At 39.3% G+C, this 24538-nt stretch overlaps 1 protein-coding gene across 14 annotated transcripts in view; it reads right to left on the reverse strand.

Annotated features, from left to right (window-relative positions):
• UBE3D (ubiquitin protein ligase E3D) overlaps positions 1-24538 on the reverse strand; it is a 232181-nt gene that overhangs the window by 157438 nt on the left and 50205 nt on the right. Inside the window, exon 9 of one of the 14 annotated variants that reach the window (XR_008698032.1) lies at positions 12538-12645. The exons of 12 other annotated variants lie outside the window; for them this stretch is intronic. Coding sequence is in view for 1 of the 2 variants with exons in the window: in XM_055534898.1 (XP_055390873.1) it covers positions 24316-24385 (70 nt within the window). In the remaining variant the exon portion in view is untranslated. Of the gene's footprint in view, positions 1-12537; positions 12646-24120; positions 24386-24538 lie in introns of those variants that run through there. One more of the 14 variants, XM_055534898.1, reaches the window with a different exon arrangement.

Raw genomic sequence — 24538 nt, forward strand, 5'->3', positions numbered from 1 at the left:
GTCCATGGGATTCTCCAGGAAAGAATACTGGAGTGAGTTGCCATGCCCCAATCCAGGAGATTTTCCTGATCCAGGGATCAAACCCACATCTCTTATGCCTCCTGCACTGCAAGTGGATTCTTTACCACTGAGCTACCAAGGGAAGCCCCAGGATATGGTATATGTGTATGTCTATGTGTGTTTGTGTGTATGTCTATGTGTGCAGTAGAGTATTACTCAGCCATAAAAACAGAAGGAAATTCTGCCATTTGCAGCAACATGGATGGACCTAGCGAATATTATGCTTAGTAAAGACAAATACTGTATGACATCACTTACATGTGCAATCTAAAAAATAATACAAGTGAACATATATGCAAAACAGAAGCAGACTCACAGATATAGAAAACAAACTTGTGCCTACTGAAGGGCAGAAGGTAGAGGAAGGAGCAATTTAGGGGCAGGGATTAACAGATACAACTACTATGCATAAAACAGATGAGCAACAAGGATATATTGTACAGCACAGGGAATTATAGCCATTATCTTATACTAATTTAGAATACAATCTACAAAAATACTGAATCAGTGTGCTGTATACTTGAAAGCAATATATATTGTAAATCAACATACTTCATACATGAGAAGAAAAAGAGTTTTCCTAGAAAAATTATGTTATTTTTACCTTTACTGACCCTTAGTATCTTGTCAGTTTGTAGACTATACTATATTATGGATTAATAGATTTTTGTGGACTTGACTGGAAATCTATTTGATATTTATAATATTAGTTCTATGAGAACTAAGTTCTATGAGAAATATCCTTCTAGTTTTAAGGAACTGCCTCAGAAAGAAACTTTTGGTATATACCCATTTATAGGTGAGAAGAGTCTGTCTTCACTTTTTTTTTGGCTAAAGCCCATTAAAGGTTTTCTAAGCCATGTTAGAATTATTTTAAAATATTATTATATTCTAATTTTTCAAGAGGAAGTAGTAGTGTATATTCTAGATCTAGTTGCAGATCTAGAGCCTATCTATCTATAACAAATATGGCAAACAATAAGGTTTATTAAAAACTGAAAGAAAGTGAAAGTTAGTCAGACAGTCGTGTCCGACTCTTTGTGATCCCAAGCTCCTCTGTCCATGGGATTCTCCAGGCAAGAACACTGGAGCAGGTTGGCATTTCCTCCTCCAGGGGATCTTCCTGATCCAGGGATCGAAACTGCATCTCTCGCATCTCCTAAATTGCACGCAGATTCTTTACTGCTGAGCCACCAGAGAAGCCCTCACTAAATATGTGAGAAAACAAATACTCTTTCACTGACCTAACCAGCCACACAGACAGAATCTTTGAACAGTTGGCTTGAATACAGATGCATGAATCTGGTAACTGCTCTTCTCTGCTGAGGACATTAGACAGTGTTCAAATAGGTTGATGTGAGTACATGTAACAGTATAGCAGGTATGAAGCTGGAGGTAGAGTATCTGGGCAGTAACAGCAGAAATAAGAAGACAAGACTGTACAAGACACTGACATGGACTATGCACCATTTCCTTTTGAGACTTATCCCAAACTGGATTACTATTAAAGCTTGAGAAGTGTCTTAGACGTTAAAAAATAAACATTTTGCACAGTGAAACCAAAAGTATAAAGCAAAACCAGCAGTTTCCAAAAGGTTAACTTCAAGGAAACAGAATCTAACCTTAAATTCCAGAATGAAACCCAGTATCCTGAATATCACTTTTATACGGAAGAATCAATCAATAACTTAGTGATGAGTTCACAATACTATACAAAACAGAACTAAAATGGAAATTGACTAGAATCTAGCCCTCAAGCCTCTTATTTCAAAAGAACGCATCATACATAGGTCAGGTTTATGAAAATTCTTTGAGGGGGAAAAAAAAAGATGTCAAGTTATTGACACACATACAGAGGAAACAAGAGCTCCTTTATGGGTAACAAGTTACAGCAAGCTCTCCTATTTATACCCCTCAGGGCGAAAGAGCCATTGTGAGCAGTCAAGGCCTCTGGGATACTCACCTCTGATCCAGCATCATTAACCCCGGCCCTCTGTTCTACACACCTCATTTCTCCAGGAGGCTGTCTGGACAGCCACTTCTTCCTTACATCAGGATGGTAATTACTCCTTTGGGGCCTGGAGAATAACTGTTAATAGATTATTTATCTGTAACACAGTCTGCCACATGGCAAGGAGTGTACTCACTCACCAACTGGAAACATGCATCTTAGTTACTATTTTTAAGCCAGGAATGCCAGTCTCATCGCAGCATTAAAAAGTAAAGGTCAGTAAACCTTATCGCAAAGGGTCAGATCATAAATTTATTAGGCTTGTGGGATATGTCACAACTTATATGGCAAAAGAAGCCACGGACAATGTTTATACAAATGTACATGGCTGTGTATCAATAAAATTTTATTTACAAAAGCAACAGAGTTGGGAGGATCCTGAACTTGTCCTGCTAGCTGGAGGCTGCCCACCCTGATCTAAAAACCAAGCACATTTTGAAAGAGAACCATCCCACGTGGCTGTGTAAGTTCTTTTCACTTTTTAAAGCCTGATTCAGTCCAGCTTTCGTCAGCAATACCCATCAATTTCTTACACGTAAGAGATGTTTCCCACAACGAAACTTTTCTATCTTTCTCTGGGTCCCACGGCTCTATTTCCTCTGAATAAAAACAGACTTGGAGCCTTTCAGAGATTAAAGTCTCCTCTTAGAAATGATGAAAGCTTTGAATACTTGCCAAGAGAAATACCCATGCATAATACACACAAATTTTTTTATCCAATTCCATGGGATTCGCAGCCCCTGAAATTTGCTGGAGGTGAGGGCAGTATGTCCTGGGACTCCAGGTTTCTGTCTTATCCCTGCAGTTAGTCATCTGCTGCTGCATAATAACCACTCTAAAACTTGGCAGCTAAAACAAATATCTGATGGTTTCTGTGGGACAGGAATCTGGGAAGGGCTGAGCTGAGTGGCTCTGATTCAGGATCTCTCACGAGCTGGTAGCCAAGATGCCAGCAGGGGAGACAGTCATCTGACGGCTGGCATCTGGATTCCCCCAGAGACAGTCATTTGAGACCCACAGCAAGGAGGAATCCTCTGTGCCTTTCATAACCTACTCTCAGAATCCACTCTTGGGTACACCCACTTTGTTTTTTTGATTTTTTTTTTTAATGGAATTTGGTCTCTCTGCAACTCAGTTTCTTTATTTCTTTTTATTTTATTTATTTACTTATTTATTTACTCTGGCTAAGCTGGGTCTTTTGGGGAGCGCAGGCTTTCTCTAGTTGTGGCAAGCAGGGGCTACTCTTTTCTCACAGTGTGCAGGTTTCTCATTGAGGTGTCTTCTCTTGTGAAGCCTAGGCTCCAGCCATTAGGGCACTATGACGTGTGGGCTCAGTAGCTGTGGTGCAGGGGCTTAGCTGCTCTGAAGCATGTGTGATCTTCCCGGACCAGGGATCAAACCTGAGTCCTCTGCATTGGCAGGCAGATTCTCAACCACTGGACCACCAGGGAGGTCCCCAGGCACATCCACTTTGTTCTCCTCATTAGAAATGAGTCCCTAAGATCAGCTTACATCCAAGAGACAAGAAAATTAAGCTTCATCTCTTAAAAGGAGGGATAAAGAACTGGTAGAAATATTTTAAAATCATCATACACCATCAAGTAATCCAAATGATACCAAGAAGGTGGTGTTTTATATTTAATTTGCCAGCAATAACTCATTTTTCCTATCACCATGGTTATTAAATGAATACATGGCACTGGTTTAGTAATATATTGAGTTAGGTAAGGATTAGGTAGTTTTTTCATAACAATCTTGTGAATTGGATAACAAACCATTTTTACAAGTATCTAAATAGACCCTTTAGTTATTTAGCTTTCACAGTGAGTTAAAATATATAGTGAAGAATGGATGATGATTCTAAACTATGCCCTCAGTTCTTACAAGTAAATCTGCCATCCCCCAAAATTTTTGCTGAGGAAGATCTTATGTAAGAAAGTAAAAAGGATAAATTCTACTCATAAAAAGAGTTATCATTTTAAAGATTAAAAATAAAGAGAACACAAGCAGAGCAATCCATAATAAATTAACATTTACCTGCTAAACTGGCTGAACAAAAACTATCTTCCCCTGAGTATTTCCTGAATTCCCAACTTTTGGAATTTTCCCTTAAGGTTTTTTTTTTTTTTTTTTTAAACCAAAGTTCTGATTAGCCATAAATCTGCCAAGCACACAGCCTCAGGAAACAGAGCTACCAGGCACAATCACTATGGTTCCAGAGAATTAAATATACAAGTCACAGTAGCATTAATTAGTGTCACCTGCAAAAGTTTTAAGTGTATTAATTAAAAAAAAGTCAAGATCTTCATGCTAAAAAAAAAAGTAAATTAAAAAATTTTATTAAATTTTCTTTTGTTGCCATAGATTTCAGTACAAACACAGAGAGTCTATATAAATATGCTAAGATGTCAAATAAGCCCTCTCACATTTATAGGTCGTGTCTCCAAGGTAAAGAAATGGGATCTGTAGTTTGTCTCTGTAAAAACACCTGCATTCTTTAGGGAAGGGAAGATAAAGTGGGAGAAACTCAGTTTTCCAATGGAAGTGAAAGCTGGAAGTGGGATGACAGTTTGGGGCCAGCTGGTTATCTGTCCACTCTGTGGGCCATGGGCACTAGAGTGAATAACACTAGCGGTGTGTGTATACTTGCATAATAAACCCAGTGGTTTTAATTCTACACAGGCTAGTTTACCTGTAGCTATAATCCTGGGAAGCCAGCACACTGGGCAGAGTCCAATTCAAGAGGCTAGTGGGCACAGAGGTACTGTTGGACACATTCTGTCTTGTGAACCATTCTTGAGATTACTTCTATTTGAGTCCTTTACTAAGAACTAACTTAGCCTTCTGGGTCTCTTCCATGTGGTCACCAGGCAAGTAGTGATATTCTTCAAAACACACAAAGCTAGATACAGGTTAGTTCCACTCCTAGACTGCATATTCTACAGGAGCAACAGTTTTGTAGTTTTTATTTGCTAATGTGTACCTATCACCTGACATACCATCTATTCGATGAATTCATGAACAAATAAGTAAATCTTCCATCTTCTCTGTGTGTACAGCGGGGTAGGGTTCTTGCAAGTGTGTGTTAGCAAAGTACAACTCATTATTTAAGTGGTTTAAAATACATTCATTTTAAAAGTGTAAACAGATATAAATTCTTTTATGAATCGTCTCCCTTTGGTAAACAGGCACTGCTGGAAATTAGAGAGCTGTGACTGCCCTCCAATCTCCTCCCCTTGCTGGATGTAACCAAGCTATCCTTGGCACACACTGACACCAACTGGCTGATAAGAAAATGGCATGTGTGCATATATATGCATTCTTCAGTTTTAATCTCTTACTTCCTTAAACTCCTATTTTCAAACTTTGGTTCAGTTTATATCAGGAAATCTTGCTTTCTATATTTATTTTGTTCCATTGATACATAGGATCTTCTTACACAGTGTCTCAAAAATATATTCTTTGGACCCAGTGTTCCCATGGAACATATAAGACTCATAAATAGTAAGTACTTTAAGTTACTCTTAATAACTCATATTTACATTTAGAATATTAGGGTGCTGAGCAGGATAGCAGTTAAAACTATCTATATACACAGTTTCACTGAGTCACTGATTAACAAATTTGTTTAATAACAAAATGGTTAGGGTAGTAATAATAGGCAACAATTACTGCACAGTAACACTCTCATTTAGTGTTAGTATTATTGGACTTTGGCATCATTTTCTCTCCCCAAAATACCTATTAATATCTTTTGAAATATATTTTGAGAAATATATCCTGTAATTTCCCAATTTTGATCAGCCTCTTTTCCTCTTCAACCTCTTGTTCCCATTATCTTTCTATTTCTTCATTTTCAGATCAGATGCTACCTTCTCCATGAAATTTTCCTTAATTAGAAGCAATCAGAAAGCCCCTTGTTTGTCTATCATAGGACATAACATGTGTATCTTCTATGAAATTTGTCTAGAAGTTAAAATTCTGTCTATTTATATGTTTATTTTCTATGCCTCTAAGCAGAAAGTTTTACACACAGGAAACCTAAGTGAATGCCTATTGAAATGAATCTGAGGCTACACACTGCAATCATAAGCAAGGAAAACTAAGTGTTCAGTTTATTTAAAAAAGGACACACAATAAAGAGTTTGAGATCACACTCTGTAAAACGTTTGTGTGTGTCCAAAAGTCGTGGCATTGCAGAATGTTGAAGTATACCCACCCCAAAAGATGAGGAAACAAAGGCCATGGAGGAGACTGTCACTTGTCCTGTCACTGCAGCTAGTCACTGGAAAATCTGGGACTAGATTTCATGTCTGACTCCAATCCCATATTTTTCGCATTGTAAAATGTCAGATGCCCTCCTCCTACAACTCCTGAGTACCCCAAATGTTTCAGGCCATCTCAATATCAAACACCCTAACAAGCATCCCCAACTATAGGTGGGGGAATCTCTCCTGTGAAGTAGGCTGTCCTATTTCAGAATGCTGAAGTCTCATACCAGATAAGATTAAACTGAAAAATGCCCAGAAAAACAGAGAATTTCAGAAACTCTGGAGGCAACAGAATTCATTCTTTCATTTGTATGCAGAAGCTTCTAAAAGACAAAATGATTCCAAAAATAGCTTCATTAAAAGAATTTTTATATGGAAAAAATAGAAAGTTTTAGCTATCTAAACAAGTAACATTAACTTAGTCTGTCTCCCAGCACCACAATTTTGCATCAGCGAATCTTTTGAGTTTTGTATTACTGCACTTGACACATGGCTAAAAATTTTAAGTAAAATCTACAATATCTACAAATCTAAAAAGAAGAAAGAAACACATGTCTACAACTGCATCAGGAAGCCCCAGGCCCAGCTTTTTAAATTAGAACAGGAAGTCAGTCCTGAATATTCATTGAAAGGACTGATGCTGAAGCTGAAACTCCAATACTCTAGCCACCTGATTCAAAGAACTGACTCATTGGAAAAGACCCTGATCCTGGGAAAGACTGAAGGCAGGAAGAGAAGGGGATGACAGAGGATGAGATGGCTGCTGGCATCACTGACTCGATGGACATGCGTTTGAGTGGGTGGGCGTTGGTGATGCACAGGGAGGCCTGGCCATTAGTCTGAAGCCATTAGTGCAGTCCATGGGGTTGCAGGGTCGGACATGACTGAGCGACTGAGCTGATCACTACTTTACTCTGTTCTAGTTCATACTACTTTTTAAGAACACATTGCAGGGTTATATGTAAGTTTAACTAATTACCTGAATACATCCATAACCATCTAAAGCATTATTTAGGTAAGAGTTTTGATAAAAACAAAGCATTTCTAAACTATCTCCTATCCTAAAGTTCTACTTTTGTTGCAGTCGTTTTTAAACACAGACTGAATGGTTTCACCAAAGAGGTAAAAAGTAGCTGATAGACCAAGGTGGATCTACAGGTGTTACAGTGCCTAATAAGTCAGTTACCTTGATGAGAAAGGAGTGAGGTGAATATACAAGTAGCTATTGGAATTAGGTTCAAAGGCCAGGGTAAGGAAATGTAGCAGGAGACCTAAATGAGGGCTCACTGTGGGGAATACTGGAAAAACAAAGTATCTGCTGAGAAGTCCTGCCTGTGAGTCAAATATGGAAAAGAAGGGGAAGGAGGTCAGCCCCCAAATCACCAAGACAGTCTGAAGCCATTAGTGAGTCAACGGTAATGCAGAAATAAACTTGGATGGGCTCAGGGGCAGCCAATTAAAGCTGCTGTTTGCAACCAGGAGGGAAAAAAAGAGTATGTATTGAAATCAGGTTTAAAGACAGTAGCCAGGTTTAGGCTTTATTAGGTAGATAAAAAGAGTGGATTAGTTACTCTTACTTATGGGTTTAAACAAGGCTTGAGGGTATAAATCTAAAGAATCCAAAAGCAGTGCTAAGTAAATAAATCCATTTCCACCACTATTTTTTTTTAGATGCTGGTCTGTTAATATTGATACAAGAAGGATACATGGCAGGCACAGTCAAAGGTTTTCAAGCCCTGTTTTTGAATCCTAAGTCTAATACATCTTGGCTGTGCCTCATTGGGCAAGTAACCTTGGTTTCTATAAATAATGATACCCATAGTACTTCAGGACTTCCCAGGTGGCACTAGAGGTAAAGAACCTGCCTGCCAATGCAGGAGACATAAGAGACATGGGTTCAATCCCTGGGTTGGGAAGAAAGATCTCATGGAGGAGGAAATGGCAACCCACTCCAGTATTCTTGCCTGGAGAATTCCATGGACAGAGGAGCCTGGTGGGCTCCAGTCCACAGAGTCATAAAGAGTTGGTCACAACTGAAGCGATTTAACATGCACGCATAGCACTTCTACACAGAGATGATATGAAGATTCAATGACATAATGTATTGAAAAGCTTAGGACCAGTCTGGCATATAATAAAATTTCAATCAGTGAGGGTATTATTATTATTAGATCATTAAAACTATATTTATCCTTAAACACTTTAAATAGGAAGGGATTTATATCAAGCTTGCAAAAAATAAGAGTACCTAATGCATAGAAACCACAAAAATATTAACCCCAAGGAAAAGTCAGAATGTAATGTACAGTATCTATATAAATCTTACTTGAACTTAGAGGCAATTCTATTCAGAAAACTTAACTATGCCCAAAACCCTTTTCAGAGTTAACTGGAACAACATAGCCTATAAAATGTCAGCTATGCCTCCCAATCTTCCCCTCTTGGCCTTATTGATTTAGAAACAAACTCTGTGATAAAATTAGTAAGGTTAAGCCACTTCACCAGTCAAGGAATTATGATTGTACACTGCTAAAATGAGAAAAAAGGATGGGAAAAAAAAAGAAGCTAAGGAAATAAAACTTTTTTAAAAATCCCCAAATTCACAGGACCTAGAACAAGTTTCTATGTATTTTTTATATAATTTCCTAAGATGTAAAAATAGTTTATGAGCCATGGATAATAAGAGAAAAAATATTTACAGGTTTGTTAATGAAGACCTTACCCATGCAATGATACTTATAAACAAGATATCAATTTCCATATAAATTCCTTTCTTATAGGAATATTACAAAAATAATAAGTATATAGGTTGAAATGGAAAGCTTAGAGTCCTATGGGTAATACGTATCTTAACAAATATGCTTGGCTTCCCAAGTGGCTCACTGGTAAAGAATTTGCCTGCCAATGCAGGAAATACAGGTGCAATCCCTGGGTCAGGAAGATATCCTGAAGAAGGAAATGGCAACCCACTCCACTATTTTTGCCTGGAGAATCCCATAGACAGAGGAGCCTGGTGGGCTACAGTCCATGGGGTCACAAGAGAGTCAGACCCAACTTGAGTGACTGAGCCCACATACAACTTAGTGACTAAACAACAACAAACACACTGAACTTTATATGATCTGCACAAATGAATAAATATTGGAGAAGTTGTAGAATTCCATTATAATTGGACATAACAGAACATGTGACAGGCAAGGAGAAGACAGGGCTGAGGTGGTTAGAGCTGGCTGTGAAAGTGAAGTCGCTCAGTCGTGTCCGACTCTTTGCGACCCCGTGGACAGTAGCCTACCAGGCTTCTCCATCCATGGGATTTTCCAGGCAAGAGTACTGGAGTGGGCTGCCGTTTCCTTCTCCAGGGGATCTTCCCAACCCAGGGATTGAACCCGGGTCTCTTGCATTGCAGACAGACACTTTACCATCTGAGCCATTTAGTTTGAGAGAAGAGTGGGCTGTAGCAGACCTCATACACTAATCCAAAGAGACGAAGACTGGGTACATGAAAGAGAACAAGGGAGTGGTGTGATTGGCATGACCAGCTCTGGCTGCAGAATATAGACTGATATAGAGAGTTTAAATAGGTTGAAGAAACATTTATAAACTTCACATGAAGAGTGACAGGCTTGAATTAGGTTGATAGTAATTATAAAGAGAAAAGAAAGGATAGATATGAAGGAGGTTTTGAAGGTAGAATGGATGTGACTTTATAACTGGTTGGGTGTTGGGGGAACAGGACACAATCAAAGGCCAACTTCAGGATTTAAGCCTGGCTGACTAAGAAAGTCATGTGGCCACTGACAGAGGCACAAACAAGAGGGAGCACAGATTCCCCAGGAACGCTAGTGCTAACGAGTTAACCTTGGCCATATTCAATCTGAGATATGAGATCAGAGGGATCTCTGGCAGAGACAACCTAGACAAGAGATGTAAGCACTGAACTTAAGTGAAAGGGAGGACTGAGAATGTAGACATGAAAGGTTTTACTCAGCTGAAATTAGCTTCTACCATGAGAGCAGATGAGCTCTGCAAAGGGGAAGATGGCATTAGTGAGAAAGTCATTTCCTAGGCAGGTTGATAGGGAGTCTAGGGGTCCCCAAGGAGAGAGGGGTCTGGAATTCTCAAGGAAGAAGAAAGCACAAACTTTTTTGTCTTTCTCTACATTCCTTAGGATTATATAACAATAATGTATCCTGCCTAAGGACAGTCTTTGGATTCAACCTTCTGTTATCTTAAAATGTTAATTATGGGAGTAGACCTGGTCTTTACAAGGATGTATCTTGCCTGAGGACAGTGTCACCTTAAGATGTAAATTATGGGAGTGGGTCTGATGAGGTCTTTGCAACCTCCAGACATTCTTTGGATTATATAACCTCATTGTTAACACTAGCAAGCGGGTACTCTTTCTGCCCCCTTCTGATGCCTATGTCAGAAGCTTTCTCTATCTCCTTTATACTTTAATAAAACCTTATTACACAAAAGCTCAGAGTGATCAAGCCTCGTCTCTGGCCCTGGATTGAATTCTTCTCCTCCGGGGGCCAAGAATCCCGGTGTATTAGTGTGATTCAACAACAACCTTTCATCTGGGAGATCACTGTCAGTAAAGTATAAGACAAAGCAGATGTGGCAGGAGAAGATGAGAAGAGGTCAAAAGAGTATAGGGAAGAGGTCAAAGAAGTCAGAATGAAAACAAGAGGATGCCAAGGCAACCATTTCCAATAAGAAATGGTGAACACTGTTCAGTGCTAAGGATTGAGAAAAACCAAATGACTTTTGCTCAGCAGGTGACCACTTGAGATCTTTAGATGAGCAGTTTCAGTAGATGATTTGAGTAAAAGCATGATTGGCTGTGTTACACAAAAGAAGATCTCCTTAAGGGTGATACTGAAAGACTTCCAATTATAATTTTAATGTAGATATGATCAAAATGTAAACTTCTGTTTCACAAGGCATCATAAATCAAGTTTAAAATTAAGTTACAGGGTGGAAAAATATTTTCAACAAATACATAATTAATATCCACAATCTATAAGAACTCCTAATACCAAAGACACACACAAAACCACCCAGACTCATAGACATCAGCTTAGGCAGGCAAAGGAAGATGAACAGGCTATTCATGGAAAAAACTCAAATGGATAGTAAACATAAACAAACATGTTCAACCACAGAATCAGGGAAACACTCACTTAAAAAAGATACAATTCTATCAGATTGGCCAAAATTAATAAACCTGACATTATAAAGTATTGGAACAGGTATGAGAAGTAAAAGTGACAAAAAGAATAGTCCCTGGGAGAACAACTGAGCACTATCTATTAAAATGTAAAATACCAGCAGTAAGGATCAATTCCATTTTCCAATAAAAAGAACCAGGGCTTCTTTTACAGCTAATCCAAGGGTTGCAGCAGGGAATATATGAGATGAGTCTGCAGCACTTTGCAGTATCAGAAAGTAAGAAAGTGATCAAAAATTAAAAAGTCTGAGGACATGTCAAACTACACAGGAGCCAGCTGAAAAGGACTCCCAATGGCCAAAGCTGGAACAACCTCAGCAACAAAATAAATAAACAACAAATAAATAAATACCATACTATATAACACAGGGAATAGAGCCAATTTTATAATAACTTTAAATGGAGTATAATATGTAAAAATACTGAATCACTATGTTGTACACCTGAAACTAACAATATTATAAATCAACTTTAATTCAATTAAAAACAAATAATTCACAAGGAAAAAGAAGTATTTATGTTGTTGTGTAGACTGGGAAGTCATTCATTTTTAATTGCTCAGTAGTATTCCACTGCGTGGCACTACAATATGTTTGTTCACTTATCTATTGATGGATATTTGAGTTATTTCCAGTTTAGGGCTATTAAAAATAAAACTGCTATGAATATGAAAATATAAATAAACAACATAATGTTGGTTTATAACCTAAGGTACGAAATAAAAATATATGAGTCCACCAGATAAAAATAACTGAATAAATAAACAGAAGAAAAATCCCCAAATCTTCCTTAAGTGAAAATTTCAAATAATATATGTAGATAGTACACCCTTCCTGGGGGTGAAGCTTATCGTCCCCCCTCCTCTTTCAGTGTGGGCTAGATTTAGTGACTCAATTCCAAAGAAAAGAACATGGAAAAGGAAAAACAGCCAGTTCACAGTGAGGAAGACTGGGCAGCCTTACCTTAGCCAGGTAACCAAGGTGAACACTGTCAGTGATGCCTGTGGATTCCATGTACCCCCTGATATGATGTGATGTAACTGTATTCTTTTCAAAACCTATAACCTCAATCTAAGCAAGAGAAAAAAAAATCAGACAACCCAAACTAAGAGACATTCTAGAAAATGCTTAACCAGTACTTCTTTAAATAGTCATGGTCATGAAAGATAGGGAAAGTCTGCAGAGCTGCTACAGACCAGAGGAGGCAAAGGAAATGCAACAAATCAATGCAATGTGATATCATGGACTGGATCCTGGAATAGAAAGAAGATGTTAGTGGAAGACCTGGTGAAATCCAAATAAAGCCTAAAGTTTAGTTAACAGCAATGTACCAATGTTGGTTTCCTAGTTTTGACAGAGGTGCCATGGAAACCTAAGATAACATCAGGGGAAACTGAAAATGGGTGAAAGCTATGTACACAAGAACCATCTGTACTATCTTTGCAACTTTCATATAAATCTAAGGCTACTCCCATAAAAAGTTTATTTTTAAAAATGTAAAATAAATATATTCCAGGAGCAGCAACTGCAGTTCTATTCACTTGAAAGAAATCCTTACAGAAGTGCATAAGGATGCATGAATACAGTCTTCACTACAGAACTGTTAGTATCAGGGAAAGATTTTAAATAATTGTAATAAATGTCTTAAGAAATCATAAAATATCTGCAAGATGGAATATCAGACTGCAGTTTAAAAAAATGATATGTATCTACATGCACTGAGAATATATAATGTTGAGAAAAAAAATAAATTGCAGAAGGATATTATATGATAAGAAAAAAGAGAAGACAAAATATTTCCACATGTATTTCTAGGGCATACATACACACATGTCTATGTTTAGATAAAGTCTGGCAAGATACACAGCAACCTGGTTACAGAGGTGACTCACTGTCGGGTCAGGGGCTGGAACTGGAGATGGTGGTGGAGGACATGTGAGTTTTATCCTATGATGCTGAAATTTATTTCTCAGGGATGATGGCTTCCTCATTTACCTGCTGCTGCTGCTAAGTTGCTTCAGTCATGTCCGACTCTGTGCGACCCCATAGACAGCAGCCCACCAGGCTCCCCCGTCCCTGGCATTCTCCAGGTAAGAACACTGGAGTGGGTTGCCATTTCCTTCTCCAATGCATGAAAGTGAAAAGTGACAGTGAAGTCGCTCAGTCGTGTCTGACTCTTAGCGACCCCATGGACTGCAGCCCACCAGGCTCCTCTGTCCATGGGAGTTTCCAGGCAAGAGTACTGGAGTGGGGTGCCATTGCCTTCTCCGTCATTGACCTGGGGAATCAGTAATGATCTATAAGGTGCGAGGACAGGACAGAAAATGGCTAGAGGAGGGTTCTGGCAGTTAACCTGGTGCAGTGGTGGGAAGGCATTCCATGACCAGCAGTACTGCCTGAGGCCCACGGCCTGAAACCCTGCCTAGGTCCTGAGACAAGCACTCGCTGTAGGGTGGATGTCACAGAAGCAGCAGGCCTTAACAACAGGGAGGCTGACAATGGAATGTGCAATTTATCTTGGTTTTCAACATAGGTGCAAGCACCCAGAGGGCTCCTGCAGCCATCCGGATTTAAAAAAAAAAAAGGCCCCGAGTGATCCTGAAACTGACATTTTCCCTCTCCTCCAGATGATTTTAGAATCCAAGGCTCACTTTTCACCCCAGATGCCTAGAATAAGAGCAGAAGCAACCAGGACCACTGCTGTCACTTTACATGGTAAATGTCAACTACAACTTTGGCAGATGTGAAGAGGTATATATACCTCTTCCCTTATTCTCATCCCAAGGCCAATGCATTTCCTCACAAAGTAGGATTACAAAAATCCTATGGAAAATCTTGACAATTTAACTCAGAGTATATACTTAAATAATGTGAGAGCTCTATTTAAAAGTATACAGTTTTCCTTAATATATTTTAAGAGTTCTTTTCCCATCAATAATCTGGTGGTCTTTAACATAAGATTTTAGAAGCTTTAAATATATAATTAAAAGTAAATTTCTTCTTTACAACAACTAAGTCTCAGTAAATGATTGGAAGCTACAGCCCCTTTCCAACACTTGATCTTTGTTAAAACAGGTCATGTACATTCTGTGGTCCATCATATTAATATTTTGCTAATAACACAATATTCTTAGCATAGACTTTAATGCTGGTGAACCTAACTCTGTCTTTGAAATTTACTCTCAAGTAGATGATAAGTTGAAGAAAGTCACACATAGGGGAAGATTCATATCACCAGGAATTCATGGTCCCAAAACTCAAATGGACAATGAACAATGCCTACCAAACCCTCATCTGCTCCAAAGGATCATTTTTAATCTTCTCCGTTCTCCTCCATTGGAGAAGGAAATGTCAACCTACTCCAGCATTCTTGTCTGGGAAATCCTATGGACAGAAGAGCCTGGTGGCCAACAGTCCAAGGGGTCACAAAGAGTCAGATATGACTTAGTGACTAAACAACAACATTCTCCTTCTACCTCCACTGTCTGTGACCCTACCCCTTTCCCTCATGCCCGTTCCTCATCACTCCTATGTTACAAATAAAACAGAGGCCATCAGAAGAGTCTCTCTCATTTTTCCAAAACCCAATATGCAAATCTGTTCCACCCTCCACAGTTTTCATCTTCCTTCCTATCACAGAAAGAGAACCATTCCTGCCTCTAAGGCTGGTGGCTACATCTGAGCCTGGGGTACCATCCCCATCTTGTCAGAATTTTAGCATAGCAGGCATAACGTCTTTCTCTTGTCTAGTCAATTTCTTCTTCTCAACAGGATCCTATCTGTTGGCTTTTAAACAGGCTCAAGAGGGCCTGACCGCAACCTGCTTGCTTTCAGTCAGCTCCCTATCCCCTTATTCCTCCTTCCCTTCAAAGCCAACTCCTTGAAATGGTTGCTCACACGTGTAGTCTTTGTTTCCTCACCTCGCACTCACTGCTCACACATTCCAACCCAGCTCCCAGATGTATATCTATGATTCAACATCTTACCTGGTCTCTGAACAGCATCTGACCACTCTCACCTTCTTAAAGTACTTTCCACCATGAGCGTCTATGAAACAACACTTTTCAGCTTTTCTCCTCTGGCCACTCCTCTGTCTCCTTTGCAGGCTCATTCTTCTTTATCTGGCCCAGAAATGCAGTAGTCTTTCATAGCTCAGTCCTTCTATCTTCTCTTCCTAAACAATCTCATCTATGCCCTTGGCTTCAATTATGACCAATATGCAGGTGACTCACCCATTTACAAATACAGCTCAAACCTTTGATCTGAACTCCAGGTCTATATATTAACTTTCTATGTGCTGTTTCCTCTATGATGACTCAGTTCAGTTCAGTCGCTCAGTCGTGTCCGACTCTTTGTGACCCCATGAATTGCAGCATGCCAGGCCTCCCTGTCCATCACCAACTCCCAGAGTTCACCCAAACTCATGTCCATCGAGTCGGTGATGCCATCCAGCCATCTCATCCTCTGGCGTCCCCTTCTCCTCCTGCCCCCAATCCCTCCCAGCATCAGTCTTTTCCAATGAGTCAACTCTTCACATAAGGTGGCCAAAGTATTGGAGTTTCAGCTTTAGCATCATTCCTTCCAAAGAACACCCAGGACTGATCTCCTTTAGAATGGACTGGTTGGCTCTCCTTGCAGTCCAAGGGACTCTTAAGAGTCTTCTCCAACACCAAGTGTACCTCAAATTCAACACGTGTAAAACTGAATGTCACAATCTTCTCCCAGTGTTATCTATCTCAGTAAACTTCATCTCCCACATTCAATCAATCACCAGGTGCTGCAACATTACTAACTCAACTCTATCTTACCTACTATCACCCACTATCATCATTTCTTTTGAGTTTCTGCCATAGCTTTCTATCTGATCTATCATATCCAACTATTCTCTAGATGGTTGTCAGAAAATTCTTGGAAGGGTAACTTAAAACCACTTTCTCTGTGGATAAAATTCTTACTGATATTAGGATAAACACAAAGATAAAACTCTATACAATGCCCTTCAGGATCCTGGGTTGGTCTGCCTCCTCCCTACCTGTCCCTGTTTCTCTCTCCAGCAGAGCCACCTCTGCCTTCTTCCTAGCCCCTGGACTCACTGTGCTCTCTCCCATCACAGGTCCTTTTTCATGGACTTTTCCCCACTGTCCAGAGAATCTTCACATAGACAGCAGTTAAGCATCAATTCTTCATGGAATTCTTCATGGAATCTGAACCTGGATGGTCTCCCTATAGTTTTCTCTCAGAGTACCATTTATCTTTTTCATAGCACTGATCAGGTTACACCTTTGCATTTTCCACTAGACTCTAATAAGTCTATCATGTAAGGCATCAGATCTCTTTTAGCTCAATATTGCCCTTGCAGTACACAACACAGTAGTATTTCTTGAATAAATGACCATTTTCAACACCTCGCATTGGAAACTTTTAATGTCCAAATCCCAATGGATTCTTGAAATTCAGTCTTTCCTGTCTAGTTCCTCTTTGTACCTAAAATTACCTAAAACAGCCACAGAGGATAAACTCCCAGCTCTAGCTTTTCCCCATTTCACCCAGTCTATGTAAATCTGATAAGATGCTGTGGCAACATCTTACGGGCAATCAAGATGGTAACAGGAAAGGGGACCAAGTGAAAAGAGAGACTGCACGAGGAAAGGAAAGCTTCAAACCCTTCCATCTGAGCAGATCTAGCTTGGAGGAGAGAAAAGCTAGGAATGAGGGTCAGATGATCTAAAATATTACAACAGTTGTGGTGTTCAAAACTTAGCAGATCAATTTTTGGCAGCTCTGGATGAGAGTTTCTGGCAAGTAGGTTTCAGTCCCCAAAAAGGAAGGCCATTCTAACAATTAAAATGGGGTCCCTTTTCTAAGGCATGATCTAGTGAAGCAGGGTCTGGAGAAATGCATAGCCCAAAGAACAGCTGTTCTCAAACATTTTTGTACCAGCTGTGGAATCTTTTCTTCAAATGAGAACTTCTGAGGAGACTCTAACAGGCTAAGCAAGGAAATGGGAGCATCTCTGGGGGCAGATGACCACCCCTCCACCCCAGCCCCTCTGTGAGCAAAGGACCCCCAGCAGCAGCAGCCACTGAGCTCCCGAGGACCCACCACAGTCGCCAGCCAGCCCTTTTCAGCTTTTACTGGGATAGGGGTGGAGTGGAGGAAAACATTTCTTAACTTTTCCCCATTTTTCTTTAATATAGCTAGTGAATACTATTTCCTGTCCCTCGACATGTATGCAGTTTTCTTTTTTTTTAAGAATTTGAGGCAGGGGATACATTTACCATGTTGCCTTAACCTTACTGCAAGTTCCTCTATGGCAGAAATCGCTATGTTCTTACTGTGGAGCACAGAGTAGGAGGTAATAAAAAAGAGGAAAAAGAAAAACTCAAAACTCTTCAGATGTGAAAGTTTAAGATAACTATCTCAGATTTGATAAAAAAAAAAAAAAAACCTAACACATGATTAGAAAATACAGAAAAGCGAAGAAATAATTTCATATACACATTCCCCTTCCTTCCTTTATCCAGTCCCAGTCACCCCATACCTCCTGCTTACCTCCACAGGTCAGAACAATACCTGGCTCATGTTCTTACACCAGAAGAAGGAAACCAGATTTTCCCCTAAGAAAGAAATCCCAAGAGATGAACTACTTTTCATAGGAAATCTGCTTGGTTAGAATCTCCAGGGAAAAAAGGTTCATTTTTATTATAAATTATTATCTTATTTCCTGTATTCCTGTATCTTAATGATTATAAATGAATTCATGGATAATACATGAATTCCAAATAAAACAAGCCTGAATTTAGGCCACCTTACAAAACACTGTCCACTCAGAAGAGGAATTTTTCCAATTACAGATCAAAAAAGTGGGTGTTTAACTTGCTTCATAATGAAGAGTGGTCTCTAGATGGGTAAGTCTTAGTGATAATATGGTAAGATAAAATGTGTAAAAAGTCCTTTCCAGAGAAGCATTTATATTTCCTGGAGGTACCTAATTATTTTTCTATACTTTTGGATCAACTTTCTTTCAATTGGTTTCTTGTCCTAAGAAGGTAAGGCAAGGGACATCTGAAAAAGTTACATTTGTAACCTTAAATTTTGACCTATAAGATCAGATATGAACACATTATAAATCAGAAGTTTTTGCTACTGAAGTTATATATTAACATGCATAAATATTCACTGAGTATAGTAGGGAAAGCAGTGTATTTTGAGGAGTAATCAAAATGCTGACATATTCTAAACTACCAAGGGACAAAACAGTTCTTGAGAAAGAGTACACATTTAGAGTGACATTTTTGCATCTCCTAAAACGTTATGGTGATGGACTATAGAACGTAATGACAAAGCACTGAATTTGGAATCATAACGTGGCTCTAATTGTGGCTTTCCCACTGCCTAACAAACTAATTGTACCCATTTCTCTTACTGCTCCTCAGTTTCCTTACTTATAAAAGGTAAGACTTGACATTCATTTCTGAAGTGTAGGTTTCACCTACTCTGCAGAGTCAGTGTCCCTAAGTGAGGTGCACTGACATGATCACATGACTCCTATGTGGGGAAGCAGAAGATGCCCACTTGAGATGGTATGATAAAGTGCTCTTAAGGGGCTGGTGACACATATCAATTCCTTCATTCACTTGCTCATTTATTTATTCATTCCAGCATTGTATTCACATACTATCCAAATATGTTCATGTGTAGTGTTTTAGCAGGCTATGCAATTAGTAAGTAACAAACTTGGATGTTCTGTTGAACAGAAAATTAGCATAAACTAATATCTATGTTTTTATCAGTAAAAAATACAAACTCAGTTAAAACACAAAATCACTTAATTTTAACTCCAAAGTATTTCAGGCAATGATAGTCTCTACCACGCTAGATACAGAGCTTCAAAGTTAAGGAGAATTTGGCAATGATTTGTCAGATACGACACCAAAACTACAGATGAAGAAAGCAAAATTAGATAAATGGAACTATATCAAACTTAAAATTTTTGTGCATCAAAAGATACAATCAATGGAGTAAAAAGGCAACCTACAGAATAAGAAAAATATTTTCAGGTCATATGTCTGAAGAGGGGTTAATATCAAAATATATGAAGAATGCTACAATTCAACACCAAAATATCAAAAAAAAAAAAAAAAAAGATTAAAAAATGGGCAAAGAACCTGAACACTTCTCCAAAGAAGATATACAAATGGCCAACAAGTATATAAAAAGAAGGCCAATCATCAGACATGAAAATCAAAACCACAATAAGATAATACCTCATATCCACTAGAAAGGCTACTATTAAAAAAAAAAAAAACAAAAGATAACAAGATTGACAATACTGATGAAGATATGGAGACATCAGAACCCTTGTACACTGCTGGTGGGAGCATAAAATGCTGCAACTACCATGGAAAATACTATGGAGGTTCCTCAAAAAATTATAACAGAACTACTATATGATCCAACAACCTCATTTCTGGGTATCCATCCAAAATACTGAAAGCAGGGTCTCAGTTATTTACACACCCAAGTTCATAGCAGAACTACTCATAATATCCAAGAGGTGGAAGCAACCCAAATGTCCATTAAGGAATGAATGGATAAACAAAAAGTGGTCTATGCATACAACAGAATAGTATTGAGCCTTGAAAAGCAATCTTGTTACATGCTACAACATGGATGAAGCTTGAGGAATGCTAAGTGAATTAAGCCAGTTACAAAAAGATAAATACTATTATGATTCCACTTACATGAAGCATCTGAAGTAGCCAATGTGATCAACTGAACTGTGGCTTCCCCAAAATTCCTAAGCTGAATATGAACAGTTAGAGCTCTAACCCTCAATGTGACTGTGTCTGGAGATAGGGCCTTTAAGGAAGTACTTAAATTAAAGGAGGTCAAAAGAATGAGGTCTCATCAGAGAAGGAAGTGATGCAAGATCCATCCCTCCCCCTCCCTCTCTCTGCATACGAGGACACAGGCAAGATGATGACCATTCACTTGGAAACCAGGAAGAGAAACTGATCCTAATGGCACTTTGATCTTGGACGTCTAGCCTCCAGAATTATAAGGAAAGCCATCTCTGTTGTTTAAACCGTACAGTCTGTGGCATTTTGTTATGGCAGCCCTAGGACACTAAAGCAGTCAAACCCATAAAAACAGAAAATTGAATGGTGATTACCACAGGCTAGGGGAAGCAGAAAAATATTATAGTTTCAGATTTGTAAGATAATAAAGTCCTGGAGATGGGTTTTACAATGATGCGAATATACAGCTGACCCCTGAACAATGAGTTTGAACTGTGTGGGTCCTCCTATATGCAGATTTTTTTTCAATAGTTAAGTACTACAGTACTATGCAATTCGTGGTTGGTTGAATTCATGACTGCAGATAAAGAGGAACCTCAAACACAGACTGCTGCTAAATTGCTTCAGTCATGTCCGACTCTGTACGACCCCAGAGATGACAGCCCACCAGGCTCCCCCGTCCCTGGGATTCTCCAGGCAAGAACACTGGAGTGGGTTGCCATTTCCTTCTCCAATGCATGAAAGTGAAAAGTGAAAGTGAAAAGTGAAAGTGAAGTCGCTCAGTCGTGTCCGACTCTTAGCGACCCCATGGACTGCAGCCTACCAGGCTCCTCCATCCATGGGATTTTCCAGGCAAGAATACTGGAGTGGGGTGCCATTGCCTTCTCCACAAACACAGACACTTGATTATAAATTACAAGTGGATTTTTTACTGCACAGTTGGTGTCCCTAACCCCTATGTTGTTCAAACTTAACATTTCTAAACTGTACACTTAAAAAGGATTAAGATGGTAAATTTTATGTGATTTTTACCACAAGAAAGAAAAATTAAGCAGAATTTCAAATTTCCTTCTGAAATAAAGGAGAAAACGTGAATAAAAACACACTTCACGAATAGAAACAACTAGTAATACTATTTTATGTATATGAAATGTATATGGGAGTGATTTATATGTGTCTTTACTTCATTAGGAAAAGCAATAACGATAACTATCTTAAGGTAAAAATAACACTTCTAATTTAGAACCAATATTTACCAATTTAGCCAACAGAGAGAAATCTTAGTCTGTAAAATTTAACCTCTAAACTCTACTAACATTAGGGGTGAATATAACACATCAACATTTCAACCCTCAATATCTTTTGCAAGAAAATGCTATTAACAGGAGAAAATAGAACCGTTCTCAGTTCAAATTTTCCAGATGCCTAAGTCAGATATTCTATCTTTTGAAAAGGTGGAAAGAACCACTACCAACAGTAGGATTCATGTAACTTATACAAAAGAGAATTCAATTTAGCTTTAAAAAGTCTTTATTTTCTCTTAATGATTACATTCCCCTAAGATCTATTCTCTTACAAATATGAGAACAAAGAACCTGATACCTGTGAAATCCTTCCTGTTTAACAAAAATATATCTATTCTTCATGTCTGCCCCAAAGAAACAGAAATCAGTATAACAATAATTACACTATTTTACCATTTAGCCTATTTATTCTAACAAAGTTAACATGCAGAAAAATAAAATAAAATAAACACGTGGGATTACAGAGATTTTGGACTCAGGATGTTACTGAAATGCAAGTCTGGCCAGTCGCACAGTGAGGCCAAACAACATCAAAACATCAGTTTAGAGCAAACTGAAAAGTTTATTGAGGGCCATGCAACGAGATGGGTGGTTTCTACCTTAAAATATCTAAACTCCCCAAAAGCTTTCAGCAAAGCCCTTTTCTAGGAAAGGTGAGGGAGGGGTGTGGTTAGTTGTTGCAAACTTCTTGTCAGGTCCTTTGTTCTTGTGGTCAACAGTCAGGTAACAATGTTGCTGTAAATGTATACCAAAGGAATAACTTTCACCCTCGGAGGTCCAGGCCTGGCTAAGGGGACGGAGATCTCAGGGGCGGGCGGCTCCCTCAGAGCCAGGGCCCTAGACCTCGCCCATTGTCATTGCTGAGGCAGCCAGGCCAACTGGCCTGGCCCAACCCAGCTGGCCCTCAGGCTGCGCAAATTGGGGAGAGGGAGAAGAAGAAAGACTGTGTTCCATGCAGAGGGCCATTGCCGTTATGCTGCAGAGACAGGGACGGGGGAGAGGTTCACTGCTGGGCCAAGGCCAATGGGGCAGCCTTGGTGAGGGCTCTGGAGTCTTACAAGACACAGCTCCCAGCCTGTTCCCCGGACACACCAGCTCACTGACTGGCCAGAGGCTGGGTAAGCAAGAGGGCCCTGTGGAGAAAGCCAGGATCCACCTCTTACCTCACTTTCCACCTGAGGACCACCATTCCACCAGCCATTGGCTGAAAGCCCCACTAACGGTCAATCAGTGACAGTTGGTCGCTTGGGGGAGGGGCCCACTGTGGCACCAACCAATAGCTGAGCAGGACCACTAACGGTCACTCACTGACAGTGGCTTACTTTGGGGAGGGGCCCACTGTGGCACCAACCAATGGCTGAGCAGGACCACTAATGGTCCCCGTGGTAACCGTTACCTAGTAACGTGCAGCAGGGTAATGGCCCACAGTAATAGCAACAAACACATACTAAGGGCTTCTCTCGCCTGGCTCTATTATAACGCCACAATAAAATTTCTTGTATTCACTGGACTAAATACCATTTCAAGAAAAGTTCTGGCTGTGACACCCAGAGTGGAAAGGTAGACACAGCCTGGTTTCAGGAAATCATCAAGAACAGTATTTCTCAACTTTGGCACAACTGGAATTTTGGGACCAAATAATTCTTTGTTTTAAGGGCTCCAGAACATTTAAGAGCAACCCCATTGCCACCTACTTCTAGATGCCATTAGTCCTTCCAGTTGTGACAACCAAAAATATCCCCAGACATTACCAAATATCCCTCGAGGGAAAAAATTACCCCCAATCTAAAGAATAGGAGGTAACAGGTGAAATAACGAATTAACAAAATTAAACTGCAGAAGTGAACTTAAGAGTCCAAAGCTAAAAAGTTAGTATTTCAGATCTAAACTTTGACATGCGAACTAAGGAGTGTGAGTTGTAAGATAACTCTGGCTGAGAGTGGGCAGGGGGAAAGAGATTAAAAAAAAAAAATAGACTTCAAAATGTTAAGAGACATGTGTGTCTATTGCTAGAAAGAACATTCTAAAAATATTACATGCTACTTTTTTATATGTGCTCAAGGAAATAAAACCATAGTTACATTTGCTATTTTCCTCTTTTAGACTGCCATCTGGCAATCCACACTTCCACTAGAAAAAAATTCTAGCCAATTTGACTAAAATAGTTAATATACCACCCCAAGTGCCAAAAATATACCAGGGAGTCTACAATTTACTCAGTCATGCCCCAACAGAGATACTAATGTCCTTAAAAGATAAAAGTAAATAATTCACAGGATGCTTACCAACCTGCGAACTTTCCTCCCCACCTTTGGCATTGAGGCAAACTAGCCAGAGGAAAAGCACAACAAATGTACTTCTACAGAATAGGCAAACTAAAGTAATAAGCTCATTTATTGGATGTCAACTTATCCCCAAGATTGAAGTTTTAAATCCACTAATAAATACAACAGAATACAATGGACAATAGTCACTACATTTCCAGTTAGAACACATGAAATGATGAGACAGGTGCACTGAGTCCTTGTTTAACCCTTCCAAAGAAAGGCAGTACAAAAAGTCTTCATCATGATGAAGTCAAGGTGTACCACCATAACATAAATCTGAACTACTTCCTTCTTCATAATAGTCAAAAGTTATCCAAAAATGGGCACATCCGGACTAGGATCTCCTGTGAGTTCTCTTTCCCTAGTCCAAAAAGGCAGGCTAAGGTAATGAAAACCGACAGTCATCAATAGCTAAAAGAGTGATTATGAAATACAAGGACGAACAGAAAACCACGTGTGATTCACTTCACATGGGTTGCACTAGATGTAAACATAGACTGCATGTTTGAAGCACTTCTGCGAGCACTCATCT

The sequence above is a fragment of the Bubalus kerabau genome, chromosome 9 (assembly GCF_029407905.1).
Source record: "Bubalus kerabau isolate K-KA32 ecotype Philippines breed swamp buffalo chromosome 9, PCC_UOA_SB_1v2, whole genome shotgun sequence".
NCBI lineage: Eukaryota > Metazoa > Chordata > Mammalia > Artiodactyla > Bovidae > Bubalus > Bubalus kerabau.